Raw genomic sequence first — 22631 nt, forward strand, 5'->3', positions numbered from 1 at the left:
ATCTGTGATAGTGACGCCTCTGGAGGAGGCTGGGAAGGATCATCCACTCGCACTCCTGGGTGAAGATGGTCGCAAACGCTTCAGGCTTGACACTTGCTCTCACATGCTGGTTTCCACCATCATTAAAGATTGGGATGTACATGGAGCCTAATCTTCCCGTTAGCTGCTTAATTGTCCACCACCATTCACAACTGCATGTTGCAGGGCTGCAGAGCTCTGACCGGTGGGATTGCTTAGCTCTGTCTATAGCATGTTGCTTTTGCTGTTTAGCATGCATCTGGTCCTGCGTTGTAGCTTCACCAGGTTGGTACCTCATTTTCAGGTATGCCTGGTGCTGTTCCCTACATGCTTTTCTACACTCCTCGTTGAATCAGGGTTGGTCATCTGGCTTGATGGTAATGGGGGAGGGAGGGATATGCTGGGCCATGAGGTTACAGATTGTAGAGGTATACAATTCTTCTGCTGTTGATGGCCAACAGCGACTCAAGGATACCCAGTTTTGATTTGCTAGATCTGTTCTTAATCTATCCCACTTATCATGGTGGTGCTGTCAAACGACACGATGGACGGTGTCCTCTGTGACGACGTGACTTGGTCTCCACGAGGAATGTGCGGTGGTCACTCCTACCAATGTTGTTTTAGGCAGATGCATCTACGACAGGTAGATTGGTGAGGATGAAGTCAAATATGTTGTTCCCTCGTGTTGGTTCTCTCACCACCTGCGGCAAGCCCAGTCTGGCAGCAATGTCCTTCAGGACTCTGCCAGCTCGGTCGTTGGTGGTACTATGGAACCATTCTTGGTGATAGACATTGAAGTCCCACAGCCAGAGAACATTCTGTGCCCATGCTACCCTCAGTGCTTCCTCCGTGTTCAGCATCAGCTGATGGAGGCTGGTAGGTGGTAATCAGCAGGCGGCTTCCTTGACCATGTCTGACCTGAAGCCATGAGACTTCATGGGATCTCGAGTCTATGTGGGGAGGACTTCAACGACAACTCCCCTCCCACTGACTGTATACCACTGTGCCTCCACTTCTGGTCAGTCTGAACTCCCAGTAAGAGCCATAGTCTGTAAGACAGCTCTCCCAACTTTGACACCAGTTCCAGATGTTAGTGAGGAGGGCTTTGCAGGGTCGACTGGACTGGGTGTATTTTTGTTGTGTCCTAATTCATCGCCTAGGCCCACATATTGCACGGTGCACGGTGCATGCTTCCCCCAATCTTTTCCAAATTTGGCATTGTGGCCCTGAAACAGGCATCGGCCCCCCTGATTAGCTTTGAAGGGCCTAACCCCTATTTTAGGTGGGTGCCTTGGGCATTCAGCTGCCAATGTGAGAGCTGGCACATTTCTGTGGGACATTGGGCATGGGAAATTGCGCCCGGAAATTAGCCCCTCCAGCTCCTAATTTTTGCCTAGAAATTGGGTGTAATAGGGACCAATTGCTCCCTCGTAACCATATCTGCAGTAAGTAAAGCATTTAACACAATTAAATTTACTTGTCCTTCAACATGACTTCAACCACTTGCAATTGCAGACATGTTTTAAAAGTATTCATAAGCAACGTAGTTTGTGATGCTTTCAAGCCCTCAGGACACAAAATAATCATCTGCTATTCAAAGAATGGAGAGATGAATGATAAAGCACTAACTCATTCATCACTTCACAAATTTAAGTTAGCTTCTAAATGTTTTGAAATCCTTAATATGTATGAATAAAATATCTTACAGATTGAAGGTGAAATCCTGTTGTTTTTAATTACCATTTCATCCTGTTAATGCTGGAACAGTTAGTTGTTTTATAGCTCCATTAAAACATGTTTTAAATACAATTCTGTAATTTTATATTTTTGTAAGAGAAAAAGATTATGGATAATTTCTTAATAGCAATTAATTTCATAAAAAGCATTTTAGTAGAATAAAGTACATACTGTTTTGGCAACTGAATTGACCATCTTAAAGCCATTTGAAAGATCATTTTTTTATCATTAAGAAATTATCTTTACTTCTGTTAAAATTATATGAAAATTGAAATTTAATTTTTAAAAAATTTGTGACCATTAAAGAAACTTCCCCTTCCTCTGCCCCACCCTATGAAGGGAGATTCTATTCAGTGCTTACCTTATGTAAACAGAGCTATCAATATTGGACAAATTGTAGGCGTGAATGGTATACCAGACACATTAACACACACCAAAACATAAAGCTGGTTAAAAGCAGCCAGCTCTGACAAGTGACATGAATATAACTGTCCATCTCTCATCCATTTTGTTATCCTTCCTCTTTGCTATTTTTTTGCTTTCTCTTTCTTTCACATTCTCCCTTCACAGCCCACCTGCCGTGGCATTTGTTGAGAGAGAGTAAGATGGCTGGCTACCCAGCATTCAGAGCAACATCGAAAAGCCCTCAGTTAAAACAATATGGCCTTCAGTTTTATTACAGGATTTTTGTGATGGCTGTGATACCCAAGCCTCCGCTCTGTTTCTTTGCTTTCTTCGCATTCCAGCAGGAGAAGTGCTGGATATTACTGTCACTGTGCAAATTGTTGGGAGGCCCACCTGCAAGGGGATATTTATTATCTTCTCCATTTCAATGAATATACAGTCTGCTGCTTTTGAATTAGGGAAATATCAATGTAGCTAGAACTAATCCGAGCCTAATACTGAAGCTTTAAAAGAAAATTGGTTTGTTGCTAAGTTATTGGAACATAGAATAAAATAATTACTAATTCTCAATCATTGTTGTCAAACAAGTACGAAAGATATGAATGTGTTTTCAAGAACACTTGAAGAAAAAAAGCTATGTTTTAGATTTAAGTTACTCAAGCACAGATAAAATGTGGAACAATGCTCCGTTCCCCAGGAGACACGTAATGGAAAAATCTGAGCTGACCCAGATTTTATGTGTTTTAATGGTTGTTTGAAGATTTGAAAAACTGGGGCTGTTTTTATTAGAACAGAGGAGATTACAGAGTGATTTAGGAACATAGGAACAGGAGTAGGCCATTCAGCCCCTCGTGCCTGCTCCGCCATTTGATAAGATCATGGCTGATCTGTGATCTAACTCCATGGGCTCGATTTTACCGTCGGGTTTCCTGTGGTTTTCCAGCGGGCGGGCCCCGAAAATCCCGATATCCAGTCACGTGACGGGATCCCGCCACGATCCCGCCCACTTCCGGGTTCCCCGATGATGTGCCGGGGTGTGTGCGTGGCCCCCGCTGGTGGGAATCCCGCAGGCAATTAAAGCTAGCGGGATGCCACTTGAGGTTATTTATTTCGCTTGTTCAGGTCATTAACTGACCTGATTAAGGGACTGTGTGTGATTTTGGGGAAACATGGGACTGTTTCACACACTGGGGGAAACAGTCCTAGTTGAACTGGACGTGTTGCAGCCGTCAGCCTGTGGCAGCTGCAAAGGTCCATTTGACAGGTGGGGTGGGGGGAGACCCTCACCCATTGCAGGAGGCCGCTCTGTCACTTGGGACAAAGTGTGGCCTCCACCACCCCCCTCCGGACGGTCAAAGTCACCAACCTGCACACTCAACCCGGGGTCCGGAAACATGTGCCTACCTTGCGGACCCCCTCAGATGTACATATTGCGGATGGGGGCCGCCGTAGCTGCAGTCATGACCCCCTCGGAGGGCGAACAGCATCACCAGCCTCGCCATCCACGCCGTCCACCTCTGACAAGTGGAGCTCCACAACAGAGTGCTGTGACACATCCACCTGTACAGCAGGAGGGAGGGCTACCGCAGAGAGAGACGCGTCGCAGAGGGCACTACCCTCGCCACAGGGTCCACAGACCGAGGCGCAGCTCCCCGGACCTCTCCGAGCAGCAGTGCACACGGAGGCGCAGATTCACTCGACATGTAGTCGTGGAGATCTGCAGGCTCTTTCATGCCGAGCTGCTCCTGGCTGGCCCCAGCACCATCTGCTTACCTGTCGCTGCCAAAGTCACCACTGCCCTCCACAACTTCTCCTCCGCATCCTTCCAGGGTGCAGCCGGGTACACCGCCGATGTCTCTCAGTCGTCTGCGCGGAAGAGCCCTGCAAATACACCTGCACCTACTCTGCAGTAACACAATGGGTGGCATCAGTGGTGGGTCCTCATAGTGATACCCAGGAGCGGGCATTATTGGACACAACAGACAGGATTCGTGGAGACATGGCAGTGGTGGTGCCAATATAATGTGTGATGTTTGTTGCTTTGAAATTCAGTATAGGTAACACCCATGGCAAACCCTCAGACACCCTTGTGCATTCCCTTCATGCTCACGACACGTTTGCCGTACGCTGCCTACTGCACATATGCGATGCATGCCCTGTGGCTGCAGCACAGGTGGTGGCAGGTTGAGTGAGGCTGGCCGTGAGAGAGAAGCACGAGAGGGTGAGTATGGGATAGAGCCATGAGATTGTATGAGGATTGGGTTGCGTGTTAGTGGCGGCTGAGTACTGGTGAGGTGAGTAGGTGCAGGTAAGATGAGGATGGGGTTTGAGTGGGTATGAGGGGTGATGTGACAGAGTAGTGTTGGCGGTGCCGAAGGAGATGTGGGGTGGGGGCAGTGTTGTGGCAGACGGAGTGTAGGGGAAAGACTACGTGTTCTCACTGTGGCTGACCTACTGAGGTCATTGCAGCGCCTCCTGCACTGTATGCAGGTGGGCGATATGTTGGTGGTGCAGGTGACCCCCTCTGCCACCTCGAGCCAGGCCTTCTTGGTGGCAGAGGCAGGCCGCTTCCTCCCGCCCGCCGGGTGGAAGATCTCTGTCCTCCCCCTCCTCCTCAACCCATCTGATGATACCTGGGGTGAGGCATCATTAAACTGGGAGCAGCCTTCCCCCTGGGCTGCTCCATGCTGTAATTTGTTCCATTGGTTGCAGCATCTGTCAGTGGAGGACTGCCCCTTTAACTAAAGAGCCTCCAGCTGACAGATCGTACTGCGCATGCGCAGCCCGCCCGACGCGCAGACCAGCAGCGCGGACCCCGGAGGAGCAGGTAAGTGATTCCAATTAGTGCATTGCCTGCTACAATCGCGCGGGCCACCCACTAATTTCACCGGGCGCGGAGGCCACGCACCCGAAACCCAACCCGCCGGAAACCCGCAGGCCTGCTAAAATCAGGCCCCATATACCAGCATTCGGCCCATATCCCTTAATACCTTTGGTTGCCCAAAAACTATCTATCTCAGATTTAAATTTAGCAATTGAGCTAGTATCAATTGCTGTTTGCGGAAGAGAGTTCCAAACTTCTACAACCCTTTGTGTGTAGAAATGTTTTCTAATCTCGCTCCTGAAAGGTCTGGTTCTAATTTTTAGACTGTGCCCCCTACTCCTAGAATTCCCAACCAGCGGAAATAGTTTCTCTCTATCCACCCTATCTGTTCCTCTTAATATCTTATAAACTTTGATCAGATCACCCCTTAACCTTCGAAACTCTCGAGAATAAAACCCCAATTTGTGTAATCTCTCCTCGTAACTTAACCCTTGAAGTCCGTGTATCATTCTAGTAAACCTACGCTGCACTCCCTCCAAGGCCAATATGTCCTTCCAAAGGTGTGGTGCCCAGAACTGCTCACAGTTTGATAGAGGTGTTTACAATTATGAAGGGATGGGAGAGGGTAAATAGAAACTGACTGTTTCTGGTGTTTAAGGGTCTAGAACAATGGGACATAGATATAAAATTAAATGTAACAGATTTAGGACAGAGAGCAGGAGAATGTTTTTTTACACATAGGGTTGTGAGGCTGTGGAATGCAGTACTGGAGTTAATGATTGAAGCAGAATCTATGTTAGCATTTAAGAAAAGGCTAGATAGGCGTTTGAAGGAAAATGGATAAAAGGATATGGGAACATGGGATTAAGACTACTGCTCATGTGGGGGATAAACACCATCTCGAACTGGTTTGGCTGAACAGACTGTTTCCTTGTTGTAATTTTTGAATAATTCTATGTCATGTCTAACTGCTGCAAAATTAACATTAGAACTGAGATCATCTTCAGATCCCAATGAGATTCTTATGAGCATTGTCCAAACTCTTGTTTTTGGTCCAGTTTCAAGCGAGCAAATCTAAACCCAAGATATTTATCTTTGGGACAGGAGAAAATAAATTATTGCTTGGCCTAACAAAATCTTGCCTGCTCTCAACAGGTAGTTGCTTCGATCCTGTTCTCAATGTGCAGAGCTCGAGGCAAGGGTTTGAATTTCACGCAGGTTGATAACAAAAAGATGAATTATGAGTGGGATTTCTTTAGCTCCATCTCTATTGCCCTGTAATATCCTAGTGACACATATCTCTTGAGGTTTTAATTTTCTTTTCATTCAAGTTTCTATGCAACTGATTGAAGTACAAACTTCTCTGCTAGCTGACAAGTAAAATGGGGAAGCAGATTATTTTCTGACAGTGGATGACAGTTGAGAAGAATAGGCTTTCTAAAAAAGATCAAGAGGTGCAGATGTCAAATGTGCCCTGAATGCCATGTATCCCATGGGCAACAGATGACTGAAGTTTGTACACTCTGCTGGGTTTTTAAAAAGATAGTGTTCCTTTTGTTCAGCTACATAGTTTTTAAAGTGTTGACGCTCAAACTAGAGCATCGATCTTGACATCTTTGGGGGTCTTTAAGCAAAATTGAGAAAATATAACAATTTTTCACATCTAAGTTAGTTTTACCAGATTTACTGTACTTGATCAAATGTCTGTGTTCACTTTACAGTCTCACAGATTCATCAATACTTGAAACTTGAGTACAAATATTGTCTGCTGTTTGTATGTAAAACATCATATTGAAAGAATATTTTCCCTCTCCAAAAATAGGGTGTAATATATAACTTGAAATCCAAACTGTTACAGTTTGTCAAACAGATTGATGTCAGTTAAAGATTGTTTACCTTCCTTGAAATTGTGAACTAAGAGAAGTATTGAAAATAAAAGGGCCATTTTTGAAGGGATGAGGAAGCAGAAAAGATTTACACGAGAATTTGATAAACTACAAATGGACAGTATTATTTTCTAGATTTGGAATGAATAGATGGAATTACCCAATAATACGCTTTCTTGAATGGTGTTATTTAATTAAAATCTCAAGTTTTATTTTTGTCTGGAAGGCATGGGCAAAATGACTTCCTTTTCATAGTTAACAGTCACAACTGAATTGTGTTCTGGCAGCCTGAGTGCACTCTGCAGTGAAAATAAATCCACAGCAAAAAAAATGCTTAAAAAGGCCCTATGTGATCTGATTGGCCCTTAATGGAATTTTCATGATTGTTGGAACTACGTAAGCTGCCTTAAATAGAGACTATATTCACATAATATTATCTTAACGCACGTGCATATTTGGCAGTGCATCACAGGACCCCACTGGACCGTTTTAAATGAATCAATTAATTAAGCATCCTTCATGTTCATAATACCAGAACTGATGAGAACCCCTATTGAGGTGCCCGTGGTAAGTTTTGTACATTAGAAGCTTGATAAATTGTCGCATTTCTTATCTGGTAGTGCGTAAAGGCTTTTTCTAATCCTTACTGCTTTGAAAAAGAACAAAGGAAATTCTATAATAGACAAAATTATTTAATACAAGAAAATTGCCCATGGTGTTGCCCACAGTCAGTTGATGATTCTTTTTATAAACAAGATGGTGATGGAGTTGCGAGACGGACTTCAAGAACTTGCTCCACTGTGCCATCTAATGGTTAGCATCCGCTATTAGACTACATTGTGAAAGTTGGCATAGCAAAATCGAATCGGAAATGTTGGCATATGTTACAATGTGCCATTCTTGTTTGTTATACTTAGAATAACATTTTTCTAGATTTTTTTCCTGGCAAACCATTCCATCAGAATTTTCTTATTTTGCACATTTACCCTTATGAGAATATGAACTGTAGGTTTGACATGTTATTGTACCAGCATGGATTCTATTCAGACATATAAGAGGAAATGTAGCAGCATGAATAGAAAGTTGATTGACGAGCAGCAAACAGGGTTAGGTTAAATATCTGATGCTCAGATTGGAGAAGGGTTAAAAGTGGTGTATCCTATGGGTCAGTGCTGGATTCACTTTTGTCCTTGGTACATATAAATTAATTTGAACTTGGGCATAGGGAGCACAATCTTAAAATTTGCTGATGACATTAAAGTAGGAGGTTTGGCAACAGTGAGGAGCACTGTAAAAGACTTCAGGATGACATGGACAGGTTAGCAGAATGAACAAAAAGGAATAGGAATACTGCTGACGGTTTGCATGAAGAGAGTTCAATACGTAATTCCTTGAAAGTGAGAGTGCATGCAGATATAGCCATAAAAAAGGCCAGTAGTATTTTTTGTTTTATAAATAGAGGCGGGCATAGAGTACGAGTACAGAAATAATTGTGAATTTATGCAAAACATTGGTTAGGCCACTGGTATGAGTACTGTCTTAGGCACTCCACTATAGAAAGGACATTAAAGCTATACAGTGCAGACATAGTAAATTTTCCAGGATGATACCAGGGGTGGGAAATGATGGCTATGAAGAGAAACTTGAGATACTGGGACTATTTCCACTGGAGCAGAGAAGTCTTAGAAGAGATTTCATTCAGGTTTTTAAAATTATGACAAGTTTTGATAGGATGAATAGAGAAAGACAATTTCTTGTTGGGGAGTCATCAATTTAAAATGTCACAAAAGGAGTGAGCAAAGTGGTTAGGAGAAATTTATTTACACAGAGGATTGTTGGAGTGTAGAATACTTTGCCACTGGGAGTGGCTAGGATAGAGACCATTGCATCTTTTAAGAAAAAAAAAGGATGAAAATTAGAAGCAGATGATGACCGGGGCAGTGGGATTAGTTTTGGATTGTTGTAGCAAAGAGCCGACAGAGACATGATGGGCTGAATGGCTTCCTTCTGTGATGTAAACTTCAATGGCTCAATGTTTGTAATTTTGTTATGCTAGTGTGAAAGAGTGCTAGAAATGTATTTTCATAGGCACAAATAGTGCCGACTGCAGTCACCTGGGAGGAAATGTCTTACATTAAACAGGAAATTTAAAGGAGCTAAAAACTGAAAATGCTGGAAATTCACAGTATCTGAAAAGAAAATGGAGTGGTTGAAGTTTCTGGTTGAACCCTTTGTTAGAATAGATGGAGAAAGATGAATGCCTCCTTCCAGAAATAATAAAAATAAGAAGAAAAACAGTTCAATGTCACGTATACATATACTAATTACTATTGCAAAACAGCAATCAGAGGGATCAATAAACTGTAAAAAGATTTTTTTTTTAAACATGCTGGTTCCCCTAATGGTTCAACTGGCAAGGCCAGTAAATAACTGAGCAAAATAGACCAGAAAATTACTTGAAAGCGGCCGAATAGTCGTAAAAACCCAACTGGTTTGCTAATATCCTTCAGGAAAGGGAACCAGCCATCCCTACCTAGTCTGGCCTACATGTGACTCCAGTCTCATATTAAGTAATTGACTCCTAATGCCCTCTGGTGATAAATACTGCTTTGCCAATGTCAACTACATCCAAAGAACGAATTTATAAAAAAAGGACACAGGTTTGATACCTATTTTGTGCTGAGTGAGCTGATCATTACATGGGTGGTATCAGAGATGCTACAATTAGACTCAATGCCCTTGTGCTGGTGGTGGTGGGGCGGGAGTGGGGGGGGGGGGTGTGAATTGGCCAAGATTCCTACAGTCGATCATATCTAGTGAACCTGGCTGTAAATGTGCGCATGGATGGGATGAGGCTCAAACTTGATTGTCCCTCTTTCCCCTCACTCACTTGGTTAAGTAGCCTGCTGACACTGTCTGTCAAGACTGACAAATGAAAAGTGACCATTTGGGCAAGGTTCTAGAGGATCCTGAGGCATATCCCAGCAATAGAGTCAATGCTCTCATGAGAGGGGAAAAATAAATTTGCTAAAAAAGGAAGAAAATAAACACCAAAATAGTTGGAAAGAGATGAAAAGTTCTGGATGATATACAAAGGTCATCTCAGTCAGGCAGTGCAAAAGTATTGGGAGGTTAAAATGTGAATAAAATAACTGTAGAATTGAAGAGAATATGGTGGAATGTGAATGTGAGAATTGGCCAAGGAGAGCAATAGTATGAAGTAAATGTTCTGAACAGAATGCCCAGGAGGAAAATGAGTCGCTGTCCTCAGTTTATGTTGAGCTTGATTGCAGTAAAGTAGGAGGCCAAAGTCTGTAATGTTGGAGTGAGAATGGGTGACGGAGGTGCAGTGACAAGCTACAGGTTGGTCAGGATCATGCTTACAGTCAGAACAGAATTGTTTAACAAAATAGTCACCCAATTGCTATCTCACAAAGCTAGTGTGAGATAAAGCTAATATTGATCACAATACTAGATTACCAGTATGTTTCCATTCCTGCAGCAGAAAATCAATATATACATACCTCATTATTGCAAATTTATGGGAACCGACATATTCATTTTCTAATCTAGGTTTTTCTTGTTAAGGTTAAAGGTTATAATATTGACAATAATGAGGCTTCAACCAGATTGAGGGGCTTTTTAAATGATAAAAAAAACCTGATAGAACAAGATTTGGAGGTTAAAAAACATTGTTTTGGTTGGGGGATAGGTGTTGGTTTGCTATGGTTCTCTTTTCCAGCCTAATTAACATATAGCACACTTTATTTACTGATAGGGGTTAGAATCAAACTAAAATTGAAGATGACATATGGGCCTTTTAGAAAAGATAAAAATAAGAGAGAATACAAGAACCTAAGGAAAGAGTTAATAGAACGATAAAGAAAGCAAGGAGGGAGTATGAGGAGATTCAAAAAATGTTAGAACAGTAAAGTTTTCTACAAATATATCAGTAAACAGGGAATTATTAAGGGTGAAATGGGACTCCTGAGAGGAGAGGATAATGAGTTAGTTGAGGATAAATTGAAATTGGCAGGGATACTTAACAAGTCAGGGGTGGTGCCAGAGGACTGGAGAATTGCAAATGTTACACCCTTGTTCAAAAAAGGGTATAAGGATAAACCCAGCAACCATTGGCTAGTCAGTTTAACCTCAGTGGCGGGGAAACCTTTAGAAATGATAATCCGGGACAGAATTAACTTGGATGAGCGTGGATTGATTAGGGAAAGCCAGCACGGATTTATTAAAGGCAAATCGTGTTTAACTAACCCGATAGAGTTTTTTGATGAGGTAACAGAGAGGGTAGATGTGGGCAATGTAGTTGATGTGGTGTATACGGACTTTCAAAAGGCGTTTGATAAAGTGCTGCATGGTAGGCGTATCATCAAGATTGCGGGCCATGGAATTAAGGGGGCAGTAGCAACATGGATACAGAATTGGCTAAGGGACATGAAACAGAGAGTAGTGGTGAATGATTGTTTTTCGAACTGGATGGAGGTGTGCAGTGGTGTTCCCCAGGGATTGGTGCTGGGACCACTGCTTTTCTTGATATATATTAATGACTTGGACTTGGGTGTACAGAGCACAATTTCAAAATTTGCAGATAACACAAAACTTGGAAGGGTCGTGAGGAGGATAGTGATAGACTTCAAGAGGATATAGACAGGCTGGTGGCATGGGCGGACATGAGGCAGATGAAATTTAACGCAGAAAAATGTGAAGTGATACATTTCGATAGGAAGAACGAGGAGAAGCAATATAAACTAGAGGGCACAATTCTAAAAGGGGTATAGGAACAGAGAGATCTGGTGGTATATGTAATCGTTGAAGGTGGCAGGACAGGGGGAGAAAGCGGTTAAAAAAGCATATGGAATCCTGGGCTTTATAAATAGAGGCATAGAGTGCAAAAATATGGAAGTCATGATGAACCTTTATAAAACACTGGTTCGGCCACAACTGGAGTATTGTGTCCCGTTCTAGTCACCGCACTTTAGGAAAGAAGTGAAAGCCTTAGAAAGGGTGCAAAAGAGATTTCCTCAAATGATTCCAGGGATGAGGGACTTTAGCTACGTGGATAGACTGGAGAAGCTGGGGTTGTGCTCCTTGGAACAGAGACGGTTGCGAGGAGATTTGATAGAGGTATTCAAAATCATGAAGGGTCTAGACAGAGTAGATAGCAATAGTTCCCATTGGCGGAAGGATCAAGAACCAGAGGACATAGATTTAAGGTGATTGGCAAAAGAACCAAAGGTGACATGAGGAAAACTTGTTTACATAGTGAGTGGTTAGGATCTGGAATGCATTGCCCGAAGGGGTGTGGAGGCAGATTCAGTCATGGCCTTCAAAAGGGAACTGGATGAGTACTTGAAAGGAAAAAATTTGTGAGGCTATGGGGATAGGGACTAACTGGATTGCTCTTGCCTGGAGCCGGCCCGGACTCGACAGGCCGAATGGCCTCCTTCCGTGCTGTAACCTTTCTATGATTCTAAGTTTACAAAAGAAGAAGATATTGAGGAGGGGATAAATACTGAAATGGTTAATAGGAACATGAGAGATATAATAAATAAAAAGAAAGTATTAGCAATGTTGGTTAAGCTGAGAGACAACAAAATGCCGGGAACCAACAAGAGACATCCAAGGATCCTGAGGGAAACGGGGGAAGAAATAGAGGATGCCCAAGTAATTATATTTCAGGGTTAAATTGAAAGTGAATGTGTGCCAGAGGACTGGAGAGTGGCCAATGTAATATCCATTTTTTAAAAAGAGACACCGCTAATCCAGGTAATTATAGGCCAGTTAGTTTAACATCTGTGGTAGAGAAAATTTTGGAACCTTTAATTATTGATGAAATTACTAAGTAACTAGATGAAGACAAAATAGTTAGAAGTATCCAACATGGATTTCAGAAAGGAAGATCATGTTTGACAAATCTGACAAGAGGTCTTTGAGGAGGTGACTGATTTGGTGGATTGGGGAATTGCAATGGATGTGGTTTATATGGAATTTCAAAAAGCCTTTGATAAGGTACCACACAGGAGACTATTGGAGAAGATTAAGGGCTGTGGAATTAGGGTAAATGTAGCAATTTGGATTAAAAACTGGTTAGAAGGGAGGAATCAGAGGGTAGGAGTTAAGGGCAATTTCTCAAAGTAGATGGAAATGGGTAGCAGTGTCTCATCGGGTTTTGTGCTGGGATTACTTCTGTTCACCTTGTAAGTGATTTGGATTTAGGACTAGAGAGAATGGTGTCCAAATTTGCAGATAATTCTAAAATATGAAGCATAGTATCAGATATTGATAGGATGTTGGAATGGGAATGAAAGTGGAATTCATTGTCAGTAAGTGGGGTGGTATATTTTGATTAAAAAATGAAAGTGATTATACTTTGAATGGGGGAATGTCGGGTAATGTGGAAGAGCAGTAGGATTTGGGGGTTGAGGTTCACAGGACTTTAAAAGCAGCACCTCAAATGGATAAGACCATAAAAAGGCTAATGAAATGCTGGGTTTTAAGACAAGAGGTATAGAATATAAAAGTCGAGATGTAATGGTGAGTCTATGTAAAACCTAAGTAAGCCTATGATTGGTGCAGTGCATGTAGTTTTGGGCTCCATATAATAGGAAGGATGTTGAGGGAATAGAGACAGTGCAGCGCAGATTCACAGGATGCTGCCTGGTATGAGGAAATCCAAATCTGAGCAAAGACTTGAAACATTCAGGCTGTTTTCATAAGAACAAAGGAGATTATGGAGTGATTTGATAGAGATGTTTAAAATTTTGAAGGGACAGACTATATAGAAACAAATGGTTTCCAATGATTGATGGGTCTGTAACAAGGGGACATACATTCAGTGTAATGGATTTAGGACAGAGAGCAGGAGAAACCTGTTTACACATGGTTGAGGCTGTGGAATGCACTACTGGATTGAAGCAGAGCCCATATTAAATTTTAAGAATAGAGACCCATTATAACTCCAATTGGGCCTCCGACAGGAAATTGTGGAAATAAGTTAATTTCTCACCTGGCTGTGACAAAATGAGGCCTCATTGACATGCCGCTGGTTTACTTGTAGGCAGGAAGTGGCTGCTGGAAAATCGGCAACCAAGGGCCGCCTGTTTGCACTCTGGGGGTTCTGGGGGGTGTCTCGTGGTAGAGAAGGGAAGAGTCCGGGTCAGGGGAAGCTTAAATTTTCCTTGTGGGGCACGGAGCAACTCCTACTGGCAATGGCAGAATCCAGGCAGGATATCAACAGGTAAGTCACCTGATGGATTTTAACTGTTTACCCATCCGGATTCCGCCAGGCAGGTAGGGTTAAAATCCCTCCCAGCTTAAATAGTTGGTTAAAGGAAAGAGGGATAAAGGGATATAGGTACAGAACAGGCACATGTGATTAGGACTATTGCTTATGTGGAAGATAAACACCAACGTGGACTGGCTGGGCCAAATGACCAGTTTCCGTGTTTTAATTTCTATATAGTTCTATGTAAATCTGTATAAAATGGTGCATTTATAACTTGTTTTTAAAGCTCCCAAAGAATATAAGAGGGAGTTGTATTGAACATTTTTTAAAAATACAGGGTAACAAGGATTCCTTGTGTACTTTTGTTGTAGCCAGTAATGGATTCAGTTGAACAGTGTTGTGCTATTACAAAAGGAAACAGTAAAGATAGAAAATCTTATTTTTTCTTTTTCTTTTGCATGCTGTATTTTCATTCTATGAAAAACAAATTGTAGTTGTCTGTATCATATTTGACACAAATAAGGAGGAAATATGTATTTATTTCTACTGTAAGACCTCTTGCATTGCTTGAGGAAAGTGATTAAACCCATTGTTTTAAAAAATGAGTTTCTAATGCTCTCATCGGTCTCATTTTCAGGTTTAACATAGAGCCTAGTCTGTATAGCCCATTTTTTTCTCTGGGGGCCTGCATGGACGGCTTGAATCTGCTGTTCACTCAGCTGTTGGGTGTCTCGCTGTGTGTAGAACAGCCAGAAAAAGGTGAAGTCTGGTCCGAAGATGTCCGGAAACTGGTGAGTCAATATTGAAGTCCTTGAATTGTAATAAAACTACTATTATAGTCTACCTTGTTGAGAGTTGAGCTCCTGTAATGATCACAAATAGTTTTCAAGTTCAAACAAGGTTTTAATATTGGAAGACTTGCAATATGTTTATTCCAGTGAGGTCTAGATACAGTTCGTTCTTAAGCATGAAGAACTTTAAAGCAATACTCATGTATGTTTGAAATATTCACTACCTTTGATCTCAAAGACCATCGTCATAATTTTCGGATGGAGTACGTTCCTAGAAATGGCAAGGAGCAGCCTCCTTTGAATAGCCTGCATGAGATGTTGATGTCTGATGAAGATTTATGCTTTAAAATAAGTCCTTCTGAAATTCTGTTTGAATGATCAATGATGTCCTTCTTTGCTAGGCTGTGGTTGATGAAACTGATGGACTTGTGGGATACATTTACTGTGATTTCTTCCACAGATCTGACAAACCCCATCAGGTATGTTCTCACTAATATTCTTTGTCATCTATATTTTATACCAAACAATTAGATCTCTGGACTAAATGTGTTCATAAATACATCACATTGAGTGTGTGTGCTTCTATACTATAAAATCACAGTGATGCTTAGGTATGTCATCAGCCCATTTAAGCTGGTATTGCACTTGAATTGGATAGCCGGTGTAGGCTTCTGATGCACACAAATCCACAAAACTAAACCCCAAAGGAAAGTCAGTGCAAATGTCTGCACAGTAAAAAAATGAATACAGATGGTCTCACATGTTCTTTGTGTTTCGTGGAAGAGAAAGCTTTTAGAATACATGATCTGCACAATTGAGACAAGTGAGGCTGTTGTCAGTGTTGCTAATCAAGTATTTGGATGTAGTTTGCAATGACAATTGATTAGCTATTTTAACCTTAAATAAGCCATTAGTAAATTTCATTTGGAATATGGTGTGCTATTTTGGGCACTATATTTTCAAAAGGACATTGTTGTGTTGGGAGGGTCAGAAAAGAGTTACAAGGATGATTTCAGGACTCTCGGATAACCTGTTTGAAGTGGAGGAAAGGAAATTAGGTAGGACGTGATCCAAGTGTTCAAAATGTTGAAAAGTATGGATAACAAGGATGTAAGTAGGTTATTTAAATCCAGAGGACAGCGCTACAGTTCAAGCTTTTCCCAATATCTATTTCCTCTACGCCTTTTCCTGAGAACGTTTTTGTTATGTAAATGGCTTGATGAAGTTATTTACCTCACCCAGGAGATTAAATAAGGTGGGCAAAATCCCTGACAGTCTAAGCTACACATGGTCCATTGGAAGGAGTGGGCTTGATGACCAAGTGACTATTTTTTTCACTGTTGCTGTTGTAAAGATGTTACCAATGGCCTATTCCTCATCTACATGCTGTCCTTTGGTGACATTATCCATAGGCATGTGATCAGCTTCCACATGCATACTGACAACACCTAGTTTTAACTCTGTTATCACCCTCAACTTTATGACCACCCTGAGCTGATTGGTCATCTGACAAGAAGTTGAGCCAGAGCTTTCTCCAATTTAACATTGACAAAACCAAAGCTATTCTGTTTGGCTCCACCTGTAACTTCACACCATTGCCCCCTCTTGTACATTCCATGTCCTCCAACACCACCCCCACCCCCCATCCTCAGCTGCATGCTCAGTACACGACCTCAGTGTCTTCTTTGACCTTGAGGTGAGCTTCCAACCCTATATTCTATCAGTCACCAAGGTTGCCTATTTCGACTTCTGCAACATTACCTGACTCTGCCATTACATTACCCCCCACTTCCACTGAGGCTTTTATCCACTTGTTGTCCCAAGGGTCAACTTTTCTAACACACTCCTCACCAGTCCAACAAACTCCACTATACGTAAGCTGCAACTCATCATCTGCTCCGTCGCCCACACCCAGTAATCCCGATTGAAATCTGACTCGCCCATCACCACTGTCCTCACCCATTTCCATTGACTCCTTGTTCCCCAACACATTAAATTCAGGATCCCATCCTCATTTCCAAATCCCTCCCTGACCTTGCACCTTGCTATCTTTTTAACCTCCTCCAGGCCTGTATCCTAGCTTGACCACTTTGCTCTTCAGACTCCCCCCTCCCCTCCCTGCCCCCCTGTTCCACAAAGCCTTCAGCCGTCCATCAACCCTTCTGGTTTGCTGCTTCTTTGCCTATCTTCAAAGCTCATCTTTACACCTCTATGCTTTTGGTTGTTCTCCTAATTCTTCTACTGCTAAATATCCATTTCTCCTATGGAATATTCATGAAAGCTGCCACGTAAATACAATTTATTGTTTTTTTATTCCATCTATCTAATTAAAAACTTTGTAGCGGACAAAGTCTCCAACATGTCTGAAACACAAAGTGTATGTTGGTTAGCTCAAATTTCACAGACTCTAAAAATAAATCAAATATGTCAATTTTTGTCACTGTCTTTCAAAAAAAAATTCCAAAAAATAGGGATCAATCACATGCCCAGAAAAAAAATCCAAGTTCCTTAACTGGCCATGTTGGTTCGCTTATAACATACATTAGTAAACACATAAAAAAATTGAATAATTCAAATGAATTAAAAACTTACTGACAAACCTACCCGCCCATGTTCCAATACTTAAAATAGCTCTCGCCTGCATAGGCCTTTCCTTTCTCGGAGGCCTCAGGTTTGCTCAAAAAGAAATGAATAAATTAGAACTGATATTTTTTGCTTTCTGTGTATAGAACTGCCTCATGGCAAATCTAATTGATTCTAGTTCCCTTTTGTTTCACTGTAACTTTTTTTTGGTTACATTTTTTACCACACTATTTCTTATGTTCTTACACAATGCCAGTTGGTGCAGCAGTAGAAGACCTCTGCCTTCCAAGTTCAGAAAGAATTTAAAAATGCTATTAAAAACACATATAATGAAATTCTGCTGTTAAAATTTTTAAAAATAATAGTCATTGTAATTTGAATTTTTCTTGTATCATTATCATCTTCAGTCAGCAATGAACTGGCTACATAGCTCATATATTTTCTTGTCAGTGAGAATTTCCTGATACTAGGGCTGTGTCTGTGAAGTATGAAAACAGCATTGAACATAATTATTTTATGTTCACTTAAGGACTGTCACTTTACAATCCGGGGTGGCCGATTGTTGGAGAATGGGGAGTACCAGCTTCCTGTTGTGGTACTGATGCTCAGTCTGCCTCATCCAACAAAGTCCTCGCCAACACTTCTAACCCCTGGGATGATGGAGAACCTCTTCCATGAAATGGGTCATGCCATGCATTCCATGCTGGGCCGAACGAGATATCAACATGTAACAGGTAGATAATTTCCATTCAGTACAGTAATTGTAGCATCTTAACAGAGGATTACTCTGCTATTTTTAGCACTATAATAAAACTAATGCGGTGGATTTGAAAGCCATAATATTTAGGTTTGTGTAGTAATGTTGGGGATTTTCCTGTTTCTTTTTTGTTTCATATCAGAAAAGTTGAAAAAATTGAAACAACCAGCTATGTTCACTTCCAGTATCTCTTATAGGTTTGGTGTATTTTTTGTACACTAAACATCTTTCTCTCTTTTGTGTATTGATACACGTTTTTATTGAATCATCTTCATAAACAAATCATAGTATCATAGTGGGCACAGCATAGGAGGAGGCCATCAGCCCATCATGCCTATGCCAGCTCTTTGAAAGAGCTATCCAACTAGTCCCATTCCCCTGCTCTTTCCCCATAACCCTGTAATTTATTTTCCCTTCAAGTGTTTATTCAACTCCCTTTTGAAAGTTACTATTGAATCTGCTTCTACCACCATTTCTGGCAGTGCAATCCAGATCATTACAACACGCTGCGTAAAAAAATGATTCCTCATGTCACCTCTGGCTCTTTTGCCGATGACCTTAAATCTTTGTCCTCTGGTTACCGACCCTTCTGCCACTGGAAACAATTTCTCCTTATTTACTCTGTCAAAACCGTTCATGATTTTGAACACCTCTATCAAATCTTCCCTTAACCTTCTCTGTTCTAAGGAGAACAACCCCAGCTTCTCCAGTCTCTCCACATAACTGAAGTCCTTCATCCCTGGCACCATTCTAGTAAATCTCTTCTGTACCCTCTCTAAGGCCTTGACATCCTTCCCAAAGTGTGGTACCCAGAATTGAACACAATACTCCAGCTGAGGTCTAACCAGTGTTTTATAAAAGTTTAGCATAACTCCCTTACTTTTGTACCCTAAGCCTGTATTAATATAGCTCAGGATCCCATATGCTTTTTTAACAGCCTTCTCAACTTGTCCTGCCACCTTCAAAGATCGCGTATATGTTCCCCCAGGTCTCTCTGTTCCTGCATCCCCTTTAAAATTGTACCATTTAGTTTATATTGCCTCTCCTCATTCTTCCTACCAAAATGCATCACTTCACACATCTCTGCGTTAAATTTCATCTGCCATGTGTTTGCCCATTTCACCAATCTGTCTATGTCCTCTTGAAGTCTGTTACTATCCTCCACATTGTTTACTACATTTCCGAGTTTCATGCTATCTGCAAACTTTGAATTATGCCCTCTATATCCAAGTCCAGGTCATTAATATATATCAAAAAGAGCAGTGGTCCTAATACTGACGCCTGGAGAACACCACTGTATAGTTCCCTCCAGTCTGAAAAAGAATTGTTCACCACTACTCTCTGCTTTCTGTCCCCTAACCAATTTTGTATCCACACTGCTACTGTTCCTTTAATCCCATGGCCTTTAATTTTGCTAACAAGTCTATTATGTGCTACTTCATCAAATGCCTTTTGAAAGTCCATACACACATCAATCGCACTACCCTCATCAACCCTCTCCGTTACTACATCAAAGAACTCAATCAAGTTAGTCAAACATGATTTTCCTTTAACAAATCTGTGCTGACCTTCATTTATTAGCCCATTCTTTTCCATGTGCCAATTAATTTTGTCCCGGATTATTGTCTCTGAAATTTTCTCCACCACCGACGTTAGGCTGACTGGCCTGTAATTGCCGGGTTTATCCCGCTCCCCTTTTTTGAACAGGGGTGTAACGTTTGCAATCCTGCAGTCCTCCAGCACCATCCCCATATCTAAGGAGGATTGGAAAATTGTGGCCAGAGCCACAATCTTCCAATTTCCACCCTTACTTCCCTCAGTAACCTAGGATGCATCCCATCTGGACCAGGTGACTTTTCTACCTTGAATACTGACAATCTTTTAATTACCTCCTTTTCATCTATTTTTATCCTTTCCAATATCACTACTACCTCCTCCTTTACTGCAACAATGGCAGCATCCTCTTCTCTAGTGAAGACGGATGCGAAGTATTCATTTAGTGCTTCAGCCATGCCCTCCGCCTCCACAAGAAGATCTCCTTTTTTGTCCCTAATCGGTCCCACACTTCCTTTGACTACCCTTTTATTATTTATATGTTTATAAAGGACTTTTGGGTTCCCTTTTATATTAGTCACTAATCTATTCTCGTACTCTCCTTGCCCCTCTTATTCCCCTTTTTAGATCTCCTCTATACATTCTGTATTCAGCCTGGTTCTCTACTGTATTATGATCCTTACATTAGTCATAAGCCTCCTTTTTCTGTTTCATTTTAATCTCTATATCTTTATTCATCTAGGGAGCTCCATCTTTGGATGCCCTTCCTCTCCCCCTCGTAGGGATGTGCCTACTCGACTCGAACCAACTCCTCCTTGATGACCTCCCATTGTTCAATTACTGTTTCGCCTACCAACTTTTGATTCCAGTCCACCTGGGCAAGAACCCCTTTTGACTCACTGAAAATTTCCCTCCTCCAGTTAAGCATTTTCACATTTGATTGTTCCTTCTCCTTTTTCATAACTATCCTAAACCTAATGATGTTATGATCACTGTTCCCCAAATGCTCCCCCACTGAAACATGATCCACTTGCCCACTTCGTTCCCCAGAACTCGATCCAGCACTGTTTCCTTCCTGGTTGGGCTGGAAACACACTGTTCCAGAAAGTTCTCTTGAACACATTTCAGAAATTCCTTCCCCTCTTTGCCCTTTACACTGTTACTGTCCCAGTCTATATTGGGATAATTGAAGTCCCCCATTATCACGACTCTATAGTTCTTGCATTTTTCTGTAATTTGCCTGCAAATTTGCTCCTTTATTTTCTTCCCACTATTTGGTGGCCTATAGTATACACCCAGTAGCTTAATAGCTCCTCTATTGTTCCTTAATTCTAACCAAATAGATTCTGTCTTTGACCCTTCAACTACATCATCCCTTTCCAATGCTATAATAGTTTCTTCAATCAATACTGCCATCCCGCTCCTTTCTTTCCTTCCCTATCTTTCCTGAATACCTTGTAGCCAGGAATATTAAGTACCCAATCCTCCCCTTCTTTGAGCCAGGTCTTTGTTAGTGCTACTTTATCATAGTTCCATGCGGCAACTTGAGCCTGCAGATCACCAACCTTATTTACCACGCTACATGCATTTACAAACATGCGCTCCAATCTCATCTTAGACTGCCTCGCATTTCCCCTTGTCTGATTCCTCCTATTTCTGAATATAAAACAAGTGCAGTGAAGTAAAATATTGTGAGGTGTTTGTGCACAGTTTTAGGCAAAACTTAAAAAAAAACGCCATATGGAAGGGACCCCACATTGATTAACAAGAGAAATAACTCAAGAACAATGACTATCAAAAACTGCAATTCCCTATTCGGATCTGAACAGATGCCTTCCAATATCCCTGTCATTGGAGGATATGTTGTGGGTGTTTTCTCATAAACAGTAGTCTACTTACCTTAGTCAATAGTACTTACACCAGTGTTGTTTATAATTCCAGGCTTCATTCCAATTGTATTCTTCAGCAACATCCTGCATATTTCATCTAATTAGTCTTTTGTTTTAGTGCTAAAAATAAATTTACTGTGGAGGACTATTTTTTTCTTTTTTTCAGGTACAAGATGTCCTACTGATTTTGCAGAAGTTCCTTCAATTTTGATGGAATACTTTGCCAGTGACTATCGTGTGGTGAAGCAGTTTGCAAAACATTATCAGACAGGACAGGTACAGAAATTAGCTAGTGTAACTACTATTCCATGGCTTCAATAAAATTCCATGGAAAGTAACAAAAGAAAACACAAGATTGATTACAAGGCAGTAATTTTGTGGAAAGATTCAAATAACTATTGTCCAAAATCAATAATGGAATTGCAGCCTTGCTATTACCACCTTTTTATTAATAACTTATACAATGGAATGCATGGAGACAGTCTCTTCTCATAACCATAGTTTTCCATCCCTGGCATCAACCTGGTGAATCCACGTTGTACACACTGGTTTAATGTCCTTTGTGCAATGGGATGCTGAAAACTGCACACAGTACTCTAACTGTGCTCTAACCAACGTTTTGTATAAATTCATCACCACTTGTAGTCTATGCTCCTATAAAAAATTCTAAAATTCAAAATTCTACTGATGTTTTTCATAGAAGAAGAAGAAGAACTTGCATTTATATAGTGCCTTTCACAACCTCAGGACATCTCAAAACGGTTTACAGCCAATGAAGTATTTTTGAAGTGAAGTCACTGTTGTAATGGTGTTTTCATGGCTTTATCTACCTGCACTCACAGGGCGCGATTTTAGCCTGGAAAAACGGGTGGGTTGGGGGCAGGAGGGTGGGAGGGAACAGTAACAATTGCAAAAATCTAAAACCTGAACCCAACCCGCCTCCAACC

At 41.4% G+C, this 22631-nt stretch overlaps 1 protein-coding gene across 1 annotated transcript in view; it reads left to right on the top strand.

Annotated features, from left to right (window-relative positions):
- Window positions 1-22631, top strand: part of LOC137322874 (mitochondrial intermediate peptidase-like) — a 139107-nt gene that overhangs the window by 53608 nt on the left and 62868 nt on the right. Inside the window, exons 11-14 of the mRNA XM_067986050.1 lie at window positions 14748-14901; window positions 15303-15380; window positions 18014-18218; window positions 21851-21960. Of these exons, the coding sequence (XP_067842151.1) occupies window positions 14748-14901; window positions 15303-15380; window positions 18014-18218; window positions 21851-21960 (547 nt within the window). The remainder of the gene's footprint in view (window positions 1-14747; window positions 14902-15302; window positions 15381-18013; window positions 18219-21850; window positions 21961-22631) is intronic.

The sequence above is a fragment of the Heptranchias perlo genome, chromosome 6 (genome assembly GCF_035084215.1).
Source record: "Heptranchias perlo isolate sHepPer1 chromosome 6, sHepPer1.hap1, whole genome shotgun sequence".
Classification (NCBI taxonomy): Eukaryota; Metazoa; Chordata; class Chondrichthyes; order Hexanchiformes; family Hexanchidae; genus Heptranchias; species Heptranchias perlo.